Here is a 17,405-nt window from a genome sequence, read left to right as displayed (position 1 = left end):
GACTAACTCTTGCTGCTTAAGACCAGTTGAGAATGCAGGATTCATGAATGACACGGGCACATTAGTCATATTACAGATATGTGTGGTGGCGCATGCTGGTATTTGGTGTGAAATATTTGAGAATGGAAACCAAACACTATACCTTGTGGAACCCAAAGTGGACTCTCTGCAAGCTGACTTGAAGCACATACTCTTGGTCAGCATGCAATTTGATCCATTTGTTGTCATCTCGTTTGTCTGCAGTCAGAGTTGAGACAGAGAGTTCATTATGTCCTTCAACTAAGTCATCCCAGGAGCCTTTAACACTTATGCCAACATTTATCACTGGCAAGTGAGATAAGAAATTCCATGCCTAAATAAAAAAAGAAAAGAAAAATAATAGAGGAATAGTTTATATGAAAGGCAATGATCAACTAAGAAATAGTGTGCTTTTAGAAAAAAGTCAACATTTTTTTTTTTTCCCATTTATTTATTTTATTGTATTTTAGGTTTGGGGGTACATGTGAAGAACATGCAAAAAAGTCAACATTTTAATGTTGGGATTAATTCTGAATTCAATGCAGTTGTAAGAAATAACACAGAGACATTCTGTGGACCATTTACCCAGTTTCCTCCAAAGGTAGCATATTTCAAAACTACTTACCACAACTAGGATATTGACATTAATAGAATCCAATGATTTTGTTCAGATTCCCCCAATTTTTCTTGTACTTGTGTGTATATGCATGTATGTGTAAAAATAATGTGCTTTTAGTCTTTTTAATATCTTTGTATAAATAACTATGAGGGTTATCATTAAACTTGTGATTCCTTTACTGTAAATCCTTTCTGATATTGAGCAGCTGTTGACCAAATTAAAAAATAATAAGTTAAAAAATGTTGTTGAACTGGTTTCTTTTAGAGAAGCAGCTATTCAGACATTCATGTGACTTTTAAGATGGAAAGGATTACTTGGGGATATAAGGGAAACCTGAAAAAAATTCTGTAATGCAATTATTGATGTTAGAATCCTCCATTGACCACTTATTTTACATATTTTTGGCCCATACTTCACATTTGTCCTATTTATTCTGAAAACAAATTTTCTTTATATTCTATATATCATAAAGATTTCTATAAGTCTAGGGTTCCTTCTAGAAAGAAGTATGAATTTTTGGCATCATCATGCTGAGAATACCAATTAAAATGACACATTAAAAGATATTTTACTTAATTTAATACTTGCTCTTGAAGTGGGAAGACATTTGTGAAAAATCAGTATTCAAACAGCAAGTGCTCACCCATGTTGAATAAGTGAATACCCAAGTCTACAGAAAAGATGTAACAAAAGAAACATGAGGTCATCTTTTTCTAACATATACAATTATATGGCAATATCACCATCAGTGAAGAAAACTCAATACATTGGCTTTTTTTTAATCCGTTGTTACCTTCTGAGTTAGTTTTTAAAAGTATATGGTACTTTAATTTTGGTTTTCCTTTTATTCCTTTAATATATACCATAGATTTCCCTATAGGCTTTGATTTTTTTAGGGCTGCTGAGTACACCTAATTAAAATGAGGGAATAAAAAAATGTAAATTCAATGCAAATTTTCAATGCAACTCCTATCCTGTAACTTGCCTTACAAATCTGAAATTATGTCTTGAACTAGATTTTGAAATAGTCAAGCCACAGATTGTGCTTCAAGTACAAATGATGGTCTTTCCCCTGCTAGAACCAATAGTCACTAAGTATCAAAGCTATACCACTTGATGTTCTCCTAGGACTGGCCAGTCTGGAAAAGTGGTTAAGGGGACTTAAATACACCATTTCTGTAAACCATTTGACTTTGTCAGACAATACAAATAACATTTACCCCATGAAGCAAGACTTCGTATGTTTCTTTACTTGTACCATTAAATTAGTTACCAATATAATATTTTGTTATTAGTAATTCATTGGGATTTTACTTTATAAAGTCCCCAAATGTCATATCTGGTTTTTACATATATATATGTATTTTTTTTAGTACTTAATGTTACTATTATTTTCAATCTACAATGTGTACACATATATTTATTGGATATATATATATATATTTATGTATATAAAACATGAGCTATTTTTAAAGAAGCTGCTAAGACATTTCAATACCAGCCAAACATATTTATCTGAGGATTAATCTTCATCTATTGAATCAGGCAAGAGCACTGCCATGCATACAATTATTTAATTAGCAGCCAAATCCTCTGCCAGTCAGCAGCCGTTCCAGGCATACTGATGGGGTAGAAGATGCAAATCTCACAGTCGTACTGCTTTTTCTCATTACTACTGCAATTAGCACTTAAATTGATGCTTTAAACATACTAATTTCTGGAATAATTCAGGATTTGTATGTTACCTGGGATCGCCTCACTGCAGAGCCGGCACCAGATTGCTCTGCAAATTGAAGCACTTTTGAGCCAAATAACCATCATCGTATCAGACAGAGCCAATTTGCATTTGGTTTTAAAGATAACAGAATGGCAATTTATGCAAATAAATTAAGTAAGTTTACTTCTGAGTTCTCCCTGAACTAATTATAACAATGTTCTAATTTTTCGTCACATCTAAAACTTGGCTTGACATCAATGTATGTTGTGTTGGAAATCTGTTGTTGCTAAAAGAAGCCTTGTTTTGATTTAAATATATTGTTTTTATTCATAATTTTGATGGTAATTTAGTTAGAAAGGTAGGCATTTATTATGAATATTTAAATAGTATTTTGTGCCAATTTTGGGTTCAACAGAAACTGAACAGTCAATCAGACGTTAATGCCTGTTATAGTTTTTCCAAGTCTTGCTCAAAAATAAGTTCCACTTGTAAAAAAAATAAAAGACATAGTTTAGAACTTTCTTTAATACCTGCATTTGCAAGTCAATATGTTAATTATGTTATAAATCCTAAATGTTTACTTTGACATGTTTAGGGTAAAATTGCTTAAGACTTGAAGTCTAGATAGCCAAATATTTCTGGCATTGTTCATTCATATTTTTGGTCTTCCTAAAGATTGTTTGAGACATGATCCACGTTGTTTTTCACAATATAGATTTAGCTTTCCATGCAAGTTATATGGTTCACACACACACACACACACACACACACACACACACACACACAGTTTATTTGAAAGGATATTTTCAAATCTAGAAACCAAGTGATTATAATAATAAGAGAGGGGCATAAACAAATAACTGAGGGAATTGCATGAAAATATACACAAGCATACAGAAAGAAGCACTACCTTGAAGAGACGGAGTAGAGGCTAAGATAATGCAGCCAAATGATGGACAAGCTACAGGAGGCTTTGCACAGCCAGCTTAGTAGCATTTATGCTGAAACAACTTCTCATAATGCCAACACTACTATTAATTACTATTCCTCTCATTATTTTTAGTGTTCATGTATTGAGTTCTAATTCTAATTTATTGAGTTCTTATTCTGTATCAAGAACTGTATAAAGCAGTTTACATAACAGTATCTTGCTTAATTTTCACAAGAACTTCTTGAGACAGGTATGTTTTCATGTTCATAATTATAGTAGTAAATGGACAATTTAACCCAAGGTGAGCCTGGTTCCTAAATCCATGCTCTATGTTAGAAAACTCTTGGTACACCTTCTCAGAGTAGAGGAGCCTTCAAAACACTTAAGAGATGGTCTTACCTGCTTCATTTTTGCAGCATGTAGTTCACTTTCTACCATGGAGCTAAATACATGGTCTTTCCCTTCACAGGCATGGATCAGTTCAGGAAGGCACTCGATGGAGGTCCGACTCCTTGCATGTGGGCCCTTTATAATTGGCTTCCATTTCCTAGGAAATAATATCAAACCAACCAAACAATTGTTTCACAGCACAAACAAGATTTTCTGACAATGGTGGTTTATATAATTATCACTTTTTTTGTTTTAATTAAGATATAACATTTTAAGGCTGTTATGCTAAGTTTAAAAATTCAGCCAGCATTCTATATGGGGTAACAGCCCAAGGCAGTACTGTTATCACTGCATAAAATGCATTAATTATGTGTGAGCTCAGTAAATACTTAGGGTTCACAGACACTGGGTGTTTTTCTACCGGGAGGCACTAATGTGAAGTAATGCTTCCATGTAGATGAAGTACTGATCTGGACCCCTGACATGTGCTTAATAGGTACAGCAAATGTCTTTAATTACTTAAGTAAAGTTTTAAATCATAAATTGTTGGGAACATGAAGTTAAAAGTTCATTTTGAGAATTTTTGAGATTTACAGCATAAGTAGTGCTAGATCCCAGAAACACAGGCCAACTAAATTTTCCAGCAAGAAGAAAAATATAATACAGCACTCTTAAGGGTGACAGGAAAATTGTATCAAATCTCCTAGGCCCCAAGCAGCTTCCATAGCAGACCTGCGAGCTATATGTGGTAGTACCTTAATGTGCCTTTTTTACTGCTGAAACTCTACTCCCATAACTTTTATACCATATTGGAAGGGCTCCTGAAACTGAGCTGCGGACACATAGGAGTTTATCTGCCTTTCTCCCTATGCCACCAGCTGCTGGTATAGCTCACTCTGAGTCTCTTTTAGTTTCTAGGGACATTCCATGCTGGGAACCCATGTATCATAGAGACAACTGCCCTGGGACCCAATATACTTGAGTCAAATTGAGGGACTTTCCTGAGGAGACTCCATGTCTGCCTGAGGTTCTTGTTGGTATCTGTGTCTAGATGTGTCAAATAACTGCCACCCCACATCCAGCTGACAGAAGTATGGAGTGCATGATGGCAAGCTACAGCCAGATTGTTTTGCTTGTCTACATAACTGTGAACCAATATTTTGGCTACAAAGTATCTCTCATTTGGTGTGAAACACTGGTGTGAAAGAAACATTTCCAATTTAACATTGCCAGTCTTGCCTGCATTAGACACTGTTCTTTTCCTTGCAAATTTATTTCAGCCAAGTACATGAGACTTAAGGGTTAAAAATTTTGATGCTAACATAAACTCTTAAGTATAGGTTATATCTTGAGCTCCTAATATATATAACTACCTAGTTCGGGACATTTTGCAGATGTGCAATTTACTTTTGACAATGGATTTCAGATCCCTCAAATCTCTTCAACAATGACATTGGTCATTTATTTTGCTTTAGATCACAAAACATTTTTGCTTTAGATCACAAGACATCATTAAAATGATGTCCTTTAAGATAATAATGTATCCAATGCTTCCAATGGAAAATGATTTAGATAGGAGAAGGTTAAACTGTATTTCAGCTTGGGACTGATGATCAAATTCCAAACAAGAATGTATGTCACTTGGCCATGTCTCACTCTGGGGAACAGGGGTATTTTCAATGTCAATAACTAGTATTCTCCATAACATAACATTTCAATGACTATATAGATAATTTTTTTTTGAAATTAAAACAATTACATTGAAAAGTAAAACAATTACTTGAAAAGGTGAAGATGATGATTTTCTATGTTTGGTAGTGTAAGAAGAGAAGAGTCTTTTAACCACCGACCCTGGATCACCATCTGAATCAGGTTGGTGATATTGAGGACAGTCACCAGCCAGCCCTGATTTGCAGCCACGTCCAGCATTGCCTGAACAGGGAAAATGTACATGTTACAAGAATATCATGGTACTTGCCCTCTCCACTGGGATTCTGATGTTTGCCTCAACAAACAACAAAGAAAGCAAGCATTATTATCTCTAACTTACCATTCATCAATATACAAACCAGAAAATAAACCATAGTTGGATCGCAGGGAACAAATCTGATCATAGCATTTACCGTACATTACTTCCTACAAAGGGCCAAATACTAAGTTTTGTTAGGGTAGCAAAGATAGCTAGATAATATTGGTACCTAGTGCTAAAACAAGGATAAAAACTCAGTGTACTATGAGAGCAAATACTCATATTATTCACTGTATTAAGAACATTAGCAGCTGCATTTAAAGAGTGAATCTCATGTAGTCTTTCAAATTTAAAATCAATAATGGTAAGGAGATAGTTTTTCTTGCCAAAAATTTATTTTCTCCAAAGAACAGGCTAAAGATAGAGGCCTGGTTTTCAATGACAATAATACACCACATACTAGCAAAGGGGGCAAGTGCCAGTGGTACATGTGGAATGAAGAGAAGCTACTCATATTAGTCTATACATTTAATCTAATGTTTTATGGACAAACAAAAGGCTGCATTTGCTTAAGGCAAAACTAAACAGTGAAATCTTATTTAAACAAAGGCGAAGTTTACACAGGCAAAGCTATTTCAATTAAATTAGATTCTGGAGAATGCTGACTTAAAGACACATAAGTTAATAACATGATCTTAGGTAGCTATTTTATACAGTTTTAGTACTATACTCTCTTGTTTTGGGAAATGAGATGAAGACAGGAAAAATTAGATAGGCCTAGCAAATAATTAAAATGATACTTTAATAGTAAATATCTCAACAACAGCAAAATATTTATAAAATGTACAAAATCTGTTGTTAATGGATTTTTAGAAATAATTTTTAAGGCATATTATGTTGGAAAAATTAATTTGCTATAATACTTAGTATTGCTGATGGAGAAATATTTTCCTTCTGAGCTTTGAATATCCTACTCTGTGTTATCTAATTTACAAAAAATTTAAAAAACACCTGGCTAAATGAATCTATGGTTTTCTTAGTATATTACAGAGAAATGGATCAAGATTTCTGGATATCATGATTAATGTGACAGCATGGTCAGACTCGTCTTTAGCACCCATTAACCTGTTAGATATACATCATAAAGATAGAATGTTGGTATAATAGGTATATTTATATATGCATGTGTATATGAATATGTATACATATATGAATGTGCATATTTATAAATCTAGGGAAAATCCACTTATAATCCTTTTTAAATCCACTTATATTTCCTTTTTCCCTGTACAGCAGAATATTATACTGTGTCTTTCTTCGAAGTGTATGAGACAACAACTCATGATGAATGCTACTCATAGACAAAAAAGAGTAGTTTACAAGTCACAGCTCTTGAGTCTTACTAAGGGAAGAGAAAAGGAAGAGAGAAATGAATAATCATACCTAATGCAGTATTATGATGATGTCAGAACTTGTAATGTGGAGTAACTATGGCAATTTTACTTGTGATTTTATATTGCAACTTGACTGGAAATAAATTCCAGACCAAAAGCTCACATACTAGAAGCGGTAGATGGATGAACCATATGCTCTTAACTTTGAAGTTTTCATGATGAAATTGAAAGATTTCATAAAGTTTATGAGATTTCCCCACAATTTTTCATTGTAGGATCCAGATGTGAAAATGTAAAAAAAACATGCTAACTACTTAAATGAAATAAATAAAAAGCTATATCATAAATTGAAAACTATTATTTATCTTGTTTAAATTTAGAGAAAAAGCAGGTGGGGAACCTAACAATCTGTAATGGTAAAAAGTTTTGTGGTTCCCCAATTGAGTTGAACCAAAATGTTGCTATATGTTTCTCTGCTCAATTACTCCCTAGTTATCTTGTTCTCTTTGCCCCTACTGCCTTAGTGCAGACCTTCGCTTCTCACCTGGAACATTATAGTTATTCCTTATTCTCATCTAATTTCTTTTCAATCTGTACTTTATATTGTTACTGAAGTGAATTATAAAAAGGTAAAACTGATCACATCATTCCTCTGCTTATGTTTCTTTAATGCTTTTACACTGTGTAGGGGATAAAACACTGATACTTCTCTGAATGACAATCAACATCCTCTGATCTATCTGGTCCTTGCTTTTCACTCTGGCCACCACCTGCTCTGTACTCTTAGTAGAGCAATACATAACTACTGGTATTTTCCCACACTGACCTGTGCTTTTAATGTTAATTTTTTTTGCTTCCTTTCTTCTTTTACTCCTTCCCCCTCCTCCTCCTCTTTCTCCTCTTCTTCTTCCTCCTCCTCCTTTTCCTCCTCCTTCTTTTTCCTTCCTTTTTTTAAAACAAATACCATTCCTTGTACTTTGTCCCTCTAAGAAATTCCCATTCATCCATCAAGTCTCATTGAATGCTACGTTTTACAATGACTCCTCCAGGTAGTTGTAGGTACAGTCAAGCACCACATCATGATGTTTTGATTAACAACAAACGAACCTGCATACACAGTAGTGGTCCCATAAGACTATAATATCATATATTCTGTAACTTTTCTATGTTTAAATATGTTTAGATACATGAATATCATTGTGTTACAATTTCCTACAGTATTCAGTACAGTAACATTTTATACAGGTTCATAGCCTAGGTGTGACTGGCTACAACCATATAGCGTAGGTCTGTCGTGAACTATACCATCTAGGCCTGTGTAAGTACATTCCACGATGTTCACACATGAAGAAACTGCCTAAGGGCATGTTTCTCAGAACTCAGCCCTGTTAAGCGATGCATGACAGTATTTTTCCTATGCCTCTGCTGTTCTTGACACACTTTACCATCATCCTTTTGTAATCCCCTGTTTACACATCTGTCCTTTAAAGTATAGGTTCTTTATGGCAATAATCTGGAATCATTCCTTGTAATTCTAGCCCCAGCACAGTGCACTCAAGAAATATTTATTAAAGAATATAGGTAAAAATCCAATTACAATGGTTATAACAACATTCTGCCTAAGTTATTGCACATCTACCAAAGACAATACGGTATAAGAAACAAATTTTAGTGTCAGATAAACATAAAGTAATCCCCCCTTAACTGTAGTGAATATATTCTAAGACCCTTATTTTACTTAATGGCTCTGAAGTGTAAGAGTAGTGATGTTGGTAATTTGAATATGCCAAAGGGAAGCTGTAAAGTGCTTCCTTTAAGTGAAAAGGTGAAAGTTCTTGACTTCATAAGAAATCATATGCTGAGGTTTCTAAGGCATACAATAAGAAGGAAGGATAGTGTATCCATGAAATTGTGAAGAAGAAAAAAAATTCATGTTAGTTTTGCTGTCACACCTCAAATTGCAGAAGTTATGCCACAGAGCATGATACATGCTTAGTTAAGATTAAAAAGGCATGAAGTGTATGGGTAGAAGACATGAACAAAAACATGTTCTAATTGATGGTTATTAGGTTCTGTACTATCCATGGTTTTAGGCAGCCACTGGGGGTCTTGGAACTATCACCCGAGTATAAGGAGTATTGTTGTACAAGATGCCAGGGAACAAGGCCAAAGATAGATCCTGTAGCTCAAGCCAAACTGGAGGATGTGGGCCTGCTTTTCAGTTTGAGTGGGCAAGCCCATGTGACTATTCAGAGATCCAAACCTGATAGGGGCTAAGGCCAAGGGATGGTCCAGGTAAACGGACTTGAGGGTCCTGGTATCTTTCAGTGATACACTTCATATGACTGAGCTTAGGATGAGTTCCTTGTGTCTCGCTACCTTTTACAGCAGTTTTCCTGGCAGATAAGGTCTGATAGGTATATGCTCCTCCCCAAATTGGAGATGGTTTTGGTAACAACTGGAGAGCATGCCTGGGTTTCCCAAGTAACCCCAAAGTCCTTTACAGGGATCTAATACTCAGAGATCTAAACAACAAAAGGTTGTTTTAGTACATTGAGGAGAAATAATCCTTGACATTCATTAGCAGCTTAGCAGTAACAGTACGCAAATATTTAATCCCCCTTTACCTCTTATCCACTTTCTGCTTGGCACACTATCTACCAGACAAAGCTAGGATGATTCTGAGTGTTGAGGAAACATGAATGGGGGCTGACTCTGTGTGTGAATTCTACTAAGTTGGAATCAATTTCAGTTAATTGTTGATTTGGAATTCTTTGTCATCACCAGCTCTGGAAGAATGGAAATGTGATTCAAGCACTGTATCTGCTTATAAAATTATACTACAACTAAAACCTAATTTTATTTAGCAAAAACAATAGGGTTGCCATTTATTGAAGAGAGGTGAGCTGGAGAAGAGGTGATGAGTTTAATTTTGAACACATTTTTACTGAGGCGCTACCATAAAGCCAAGAAGTTCAGGTGAAAATGAGCTCTGGAGAAAGTGTATGGGCTAGAGCTGTGGACTTAGAAATCCTGGGCACAAAGTGGGCAGCCAAAAAAATTAAAATGAGCATGTATGGAGCAGAGATAGGGAAAGCGGAGTGGGTTACCTGGAGATGATGTCTGGGAAGGCAGGGGGAGGGCAGCTAAGGTAGTCTCACAAGCACTGCTGAAATTGTCGTGATTAGGATGGATGTTTGTTAAGCATCTACTATTTGACAAATACTTTGTTAAACACTAAGTTATTTTATTTAAACCCATTTTTCAGATGAAGAAATTGTGGCCTACACAGATAAGAAAACTACCTAAGGCTGCACAGCTCTGGTAAATGGGTACAGCTGGGACTTGAGTTTTGGGGAACCTGACTACAAGTGCTTGCTTTAACCAATATAGTATATTGCCTATGAAGTTCGGGATAAGAAGGAAGATGTGTAGACTTTGAATAGGTCCATAAATTAGAATTAAAGACTCTATGAGGAATATGCATACTAGATAAATCAAAACTTTGAGAAGTTTTCCTGACAAGACAGAATATAAGCAAATAATGAGTTTGGATGAAGTATAATCAGTAGTGTGATCCACAAACACATGATATTGGTTGAAGAGTGGGTGTGGTAGACTAGACAAAGGTTTAGCCTGAGAGTTTAGAGTATTGTGCCTTTAAATTAGCTGTAAGACCTTGGGCAAATCACTTAACCACTGGTATTCATTTTCCTCGTGTGATAAATCAACGAGTTTAATTAGGTGCTTTTTAACGGCTTCTGTCTATCTTCCGTAAGCTTTAATTTTTCAACAATAAAATGCCAACATACTCATACTATATAGTTATTTGTTTTTACAGAGCTTACTTTCTATTTTTCTAGGTGAACTGTAATATCCTTGAGGTTAGGGGTAGTATATACTAAGCAGGAAATAAACTGTACAGAGAAAAGACCCTTCTGGGGTCAGAGAAAGATAAGTTACTTGCTTCTAGGGTATGTGGGGAAGAACTTACTATAAAGAGAGGCTTCTCTTGGTCCCTGGAGACCTCACTCACAGAGAGTGAATGAATAGAGAAGCTCTGAGGTGAAGAGAAGGGAAATTGATAGCACTTATATTAGAGAGTGTCAATCATCTCAGTAAGTTGGAGGCGATGTCTCTTGCTGGGGGGAAGTACCATAAAGGAACACAACAATGTTTGGAATAAGTACTGGAGAGAATTAAAGATGTGAATAAAAATTAAAGCAGCTGTGAGTTTCAACAGCATGATTTTGTAGTAGAAACAATGAGCTGTGGATTGTTTCCAGCAATAATAAGTATGCATAATTTGGATGTGAAAGTAGAGAATTCAAATGTCAATGGTTACCCAGGGAGGTGAGAAACATTAGGGTACCAGTGACATTACTGTTGAAACGGCCAACTCTGGTGTCAATGCTGTTTAGGTAGCAAGTGAAGTCATAAACTGAAGGAACCGAGGAATAAATTAAGAGATCAGGAAGGGAATAAGATATTCCAGATCAGAATAATAGTAATGTTCCAACTGATTGATAAAGATGCTGTGGTCAGAGAGGAGACCACACTCCTTGGCCTACTTTAAGCACTACCCTCTTGATACCAGTGATATCAACAATGTAATGATTAAAGTAGTTTGAATATAACAGGAATATGGGATGCATGTGATTATGATGTTAAAAGGGTCATCTGTTGAGCCCCCACTATGATGGAGCTGAAGACTATGAACTGGTATTTTTTTTTTTTTTGAGACGGAGTTTCACTCTTGTTACCCAGGCTGGAGTGCAATGGCGCGATCTCGGCTCACTGCCACCTCCGCCTTCTGGGTTCAGGCAATTCTCCTGCCTCAACCTCCTGAGTAGCTGGGATTACAGTCACGCGCCACCATGCCCAGCTAATGTTTTGTATTTTTAGTAGAGACGGGGTTTCACCATGTTGACCAGGATGGTCTCGATCTCTTGACCTTGTGATCCACCCGCCCCGGCCTCCTAAAGTGCTGGGATTACAGGCTTGAGCCACCACGCCCGACCTGAACTGGTGTTTGAGCAAAGTAGGAAAGAGATCTAGAGCTTAGAAGATGATAAAATAATCTTATGGACACTGAAAGTAAAACAAAACATGGATAGAAGCAGAAGTCTGAGAACAAAGAAGTGTTTAGAGAGCTTTTGTTACTGGGGAAGTAAGAAGAATCAGCCAGGTTAGGAGTTTCAAAGTTGAATATTACAATGGTGGTGATGTGTGTGTCTGTCTGTATCTGAGGGAGAGGGTAAGAGAGGGAAAGAAAGAGGAAGGAGGGAGACAGGAAGACAGAAATGGGGGCTAGGAATGGGGGGGTCAAAAATCAAAGAGACATACAACAAACATCTTAGACCTCATTCTTATATGGAAAACTTAACTTCTGAAGTACTTGGCTTTATGCAAGGGTAGAAGAAAATAAAACAATAACAAAAAGAAACAAAAAGCAAAACCGCAAACCAAAGTGTTTGAGTTTAGAAAATGAGCAGTCAGTCTCTGTAAGGAAATTTTTTAAGGTGTGAGGTTCCCGAAGGCAAAGCCATCCTTTGTGACTTGGATATACCACATGTCCTCAACATCTATTTCAAATCAATTTCAAGAATTTCCTAAGCATAACAGGCTTGGTCTTGGCATTTAAATTCAACCTATAGACACTTTTCTTCTTATCTTCTACAATTGTAGCTTATACTTTAAAAAACTAGCATTTTAAGCTTGATAACATATCTGTCTATATTTCATAGCAAGTAAATCTCATGAATTCATTGTGAAAAGCTCCAAACAGTGAATTATGTAAAGTCAGACTGTGTAAAGGGTATGCTATATGGTGTGATGAAAACATTTGTATAGTATTACACAGAATATATAAGACTTTCACTAACAGCTATCATCTAATACTTTACAATACTAACTATGAGGCAGGCATTAATATTATTTCCCTTCACAGAAAGGGGACCTTAAGCTTAAAGAAGTTTAGTGACTATCATGCTGGTAAAAAAGTGATGAAGTTAAGGCTTGATTTTGGCTTTCCAGTTTCATATATGTGCTCATTCCATTGTATTCTATTAAATGTGCTGATTTCCACAGATCCTGTCTTTCTTCAAAAAGAATCTGAGGTGGCTTACATCTGTCTCTTTTTCCTACATAGCAGAAAAATGCAAACTCCAAACAAAATTATTATGTATTTAATTGATTATTGTTTCTGTGAGTAAATTTTATCAACATACGTTTTGAAAATCTAAAATTTTAAAATTAATTTTAACCCACCATTTCGTTATAACTACATCTTAACATTTATTTTCAGGCACTTATCTTTTGAAACACAACTGAATTCTGGATTTAAATAACCTATAAGTAAAATAGGAGCATTGAGCACTGTGATAAAATTAACCAAATTTTATTGCAAGAAATAGCATCCCTTACGTAGGCTACTAAAAGAAAATCTACAACATTAAATGTACATAAAGAGGTAGGTTAAAAGGCGGATAATAAAATCTAGCTGTAAGGCTCATTATTTTAAAAATTTCCCCTAAAATCTAACCTTCAGTTTAAGGAATAAGTCAGTTTAATCCTTAGTGTCCTCAAGTCTCTGTGGCTGTAGGGTGTATGCACGGAGTTGGACAGATGGTGCTCCAGCCTCTCTCCCCTTCTTAGTATTCTTTAAACTTATACTCTCTCTTCCGCCTCCCTTTATCCTTCCTCCCCTTCAAGGAACCTTTTCTCCTTTTCCCCATATCTCTTGTCATCATCTTAATGTATCTAGTGATAGTACAGAGATTATAATAAACATCAAAATAAGATCATTGCCAGGAGCAGTGGCTCAGGCCTGTAGTCCCAGCACTTTGGGAGGTGAAGGCAGGACAATCAGTTGAACCTAGAAGTTCAAGACCAGCCTAGGCAACATAGTGAGACCCCGTTAAAAAAAGAAAAATGCTGGGTAAGGTAGTGGTATGTGCCTGTGGTCCTAGTTACTTGGTTACTTGTAGCCTGAGGTAGAAGGATCGCTTGAGCCCAGGAGGTTGAGGCTACTACACTCCAGTCTGGGTGACAGAGTGAGGCCCTGTCTCAAAAAACAAAAACAAAAACAAAAACACAGAAAGAAAAAGAAAAGAAAATCATGACAAAGTTTTAAAGTGATACACAATGTTGTTATGTCTGTTCAAATTAAATGACATGAGGATGATATATTGTCATCAGTTTAAAAGAAAGAGATTTATTTATGCCAAAATGAGAAAAATACATTAATTTATGAAAACCAAGTTATTTATGAAGTATCATAAGAAAGCAAAACACTATGGAAAGATCATCAAAAACAGGAAAGTCTGAGAAACTGTCAGAACCAAGAGGAGCCTAAGAAATGACTACTGAATTTAATGGGCTATTCACAATGAGATTCTAGAATAGAAAAAGGGCATTAGGGATCATCACACTTTGTATACCTTTATCAAAATGTTACATGTACCCTCAAAATAGGGACAACTACTATATGTCAAGAAAAAAATTTTAAAAAGAAAATAGAACAGTAGGTAAAAATTAAAGAATTCGGAAGAAGTATAGACTTTTTAGTTAAGAATTATTTGCCAGTATTGGCTTATAAATTGTAACAAATGTACCTTACTAATATATTTAAGATGTCAATATTGGAGGAAAAATAGGTTCTAAATATATGGGAACTCCGTACTATCTTTGCAACTTTTCTGGAATATAAAAATATTCCCAAACAAAAAGTTTATTTAAAAAAATTATGGAAATTGATCCTAGGCAGCTTGTTAAAACATTAGTTGTTAGACATCTGCTAGAAAATGCACTATTTAGTTCAAGAGCTCCCAGAAGTTTTACAATAATGGGAAAACCCGAAAAAGCTTTCTTGACAGAAAAGCACACTCCTTTAAAGGTTCAGGTCAGTTGTAAGCAATGATACAATATTTTGTCAATAATTAAAATGCTATAAGTACATTTATAAGAATCTTTTTCAATAGCAACAGTTGTTCATAGTAACTTTCTCCTGAACTTTTACCCCCAGAAGGTTAGCATTCAGGAAGCTCAGCTGCTGTCTAACAAACTTAATTAATCAAAAAGTCATTTCCGAGCTGTAACTATGAGTAAAAGCGCTTCAAGTGTGCTAGCAAGCCTACAAGTTAATCAAAATGCTAATGCAGTACAAATTAAAGTTGTGATTAACATTTCACAGTAGCTGCTTAAGTGAATTGATCACACAAATGGGTTAAGCATTACTCATTTCCTATAGCCCCAACCGGGAAAAGGGTTGTTATGTGGGTATGAGGAGAGGAGCAGGGGGAAGAAGTATTCTTCATAACAGCATCATATCATCAATAAACCACCACCAAATTGTTATACAAAAGCTTACAGGTAAAGTCACTCAAGGGGAAAACAGCCTTCCAAATTACATTACAGTCCTTGAAAGGAGAATGGCTATAAATCCACAAGAGTAAGTAAAGGTGTTTAACACCTCAAAATCCACACATTTGTATTAGTTTTGGAAAAGCTAAATGCATCAGCTCTGTATCACTTCCCTAGTGGAGGATGGTGCTTTGTTTTAGTTGGTGTTTTGGGTGTTCTACTGTGGAGATAAAATGTAGATTTGACTATCTAAGACTAGGATTCTGCACCATTGTGTGGTCTTTTGCATTTGGAAAAATAATCACTCAGGATTAAGTTCATTTAGAATTATTTGTTTTTAAATAGCCATCCATTAATACAATGTAGTCAGGTTTTTATGGCAAGATATAAGCTCCTGGCAGTCTGGCCAGGAACGCAGCCTGAATTAGGCTTCACCTTCATCCCTACGAATTTGATAAGGTCACAGTAATATTTACAATAAATAAACTATATTTTTTGGTAGATAATTCAGATTTGGCAGAAAATCTTAAAAACATTGTAAGAATCCACACATAAAAAAATCTCCTTCTCCAATCCTTCCTATAAATGAACTAGAAATAAAAAAGTGAAATATTTATTTTAGTTACCTATGATATATTGAGATCTATATACTCCAAGCATTGTACCCAAGTCACCTTAACAGTTGGTGACATTACAGTTAAGTTTCCAGCATATTTTGGATGATACAAAAACCACCAAATGTATACTCAGAGAATTAATGCTCATAGTTCCTTGAAACATGTCCGTAAATCATTTACTTATAATTTATTCATCTTTTTCTCAAAATGATTAGAAGAAGCTTTCTGAAGCTTCTTGTGCAGTACTGTTTACTTAAATATAATGTTTTCTTGGTCTAATAAGAATTTAAAAATTTGAACAAATTCTACAAAAATACGCAAAAGATTTTATCTACCATTTGCTGTATCAAAACATTTCTTACAAGTATTAGATTAAGGATTTGACCAAGTACTTCTATTGTTAAGCTCAGCAATACCTGGACTATTTTCACTGCTAACTGTATTTGAACTCTGCAATTCTACAACTCATTTGTTTAAATGACACTAACATTCTTTAATACGTTGCCAACCCACTGAGCCTGTGCTTAGTGCATCCATAGGTAAACACTCATCAAATGTTGCTTTAGCCTTGCTCCACGGCAATTCTACCTCCTGGCATCATAAAAAATTCCTATGCTTTTTAATCTACTACAAATGAGAATCACTTGTTAATAAATATATAGAACCAGCTTACAGTCATATTTTTCATTTAAAATAATTTTTAATGAAAAATACCCATATCATTACATCTTATTTTTTCTTCCCTTATCTTATTCTGTCCTATTCTTAGACTCTACTGTGTGTATCCATAAATGTACATACACATCTTTTTTATTTTTTTAAGATGGCATCTCACTCTGTCATCCAGGCTGGAGTACAGTAGCATGAATCATGGTTCATTGCAGCCTCAAACTCCTGGGCTCAAATGATCCTCCTGCTTGAGCCTCCCAAGTAACTGGGACTACAGGTGAATGTCACCATGCCCAGGTAATTTTTTTTGTTTTATTTTTTGTAGAGATGTCTCACTTTGTTGTTGCCCAGGCTGGTCTCAAATTCCTGGCCTCAAGTGATCCTCCTGCCTCAGCCTCCCCCTGTTGGGATCACTGGCATGAGCCATTGCACCTGGTCCATACATATCTTAAGGTTATCTATTAACATACTTTAAAAAATAGATTGAAGATAAAATGCATTTTCAGAATATCTGTGAGTTAAAAACAGGAAAAATATAATACTAGCTATGTAAAATTATGTACTTTTAGTTTATCAAGTTGTTACAGAGATTAAGAGGTAGAATTGTTTTGAAGTTTAAGCTAAACAACAATTACACCAATAAACTTGTAAAGCTTTGTTTTTGCAAATATAGGAAGGTTGTTGGAATGAAAAAGGTATGCCCATATAATTTATATA

The 17,405-nt window shown here is 35.3% G+C and overlaps 1 protein-coding gene across 1 annotated transcript in view; it reads right to left on the bottom strand.

Moving 5' to 3' along the window:
- The window catches only part of ASCC3 (activating signal cointegrator 1 complex subunit 3), a 361,903-nt gene that overhangs the window by 3,521 nt on the left and 340,977 nt on the right, over nucleotides 1–17,405 (bottom strand). The window contains exons 38-40 of the mRNA XM_017515926.2: nucleotides 5,456–5,607; nucleotides 3,685–3,832; nucleotides 143–352 (exon numbers count right to left, since the gene is read on the bottom strand). Coding sequence (XP_017371415.1) covers nucleotides 143–352; nucleotides 3,685–3,832; nucleotides 5,456–5,607 — 510 coding nt within the window. The remainder of the gene's footprint in view (nucleotides 1–142; nucleotides 353–3,684; nucleotides 3,833–5,455; nucleotides 5,608–17,405) is intronic.

This window comes from Cebus imitator, unplaced genomic scaffold (genome assembly GCF_001604975.1).
Source record: "Cebus imitator isolate Cc_AM_T3 unplaced genomic scaffold, Cebus_imitator-1.0 Scaffold566, whole genome shotgun sequence".
NCBI classification, from domain to species: Eukaryota; Metazoa; Chordata; class Mammalia; order Primates; family Cebidae; genus Cebus; species Cebus imitator.
Note: the sequence above shows the minus strand (reverse complement) of the source record. Positions and strands in the feature narration are given on the sequence as shown.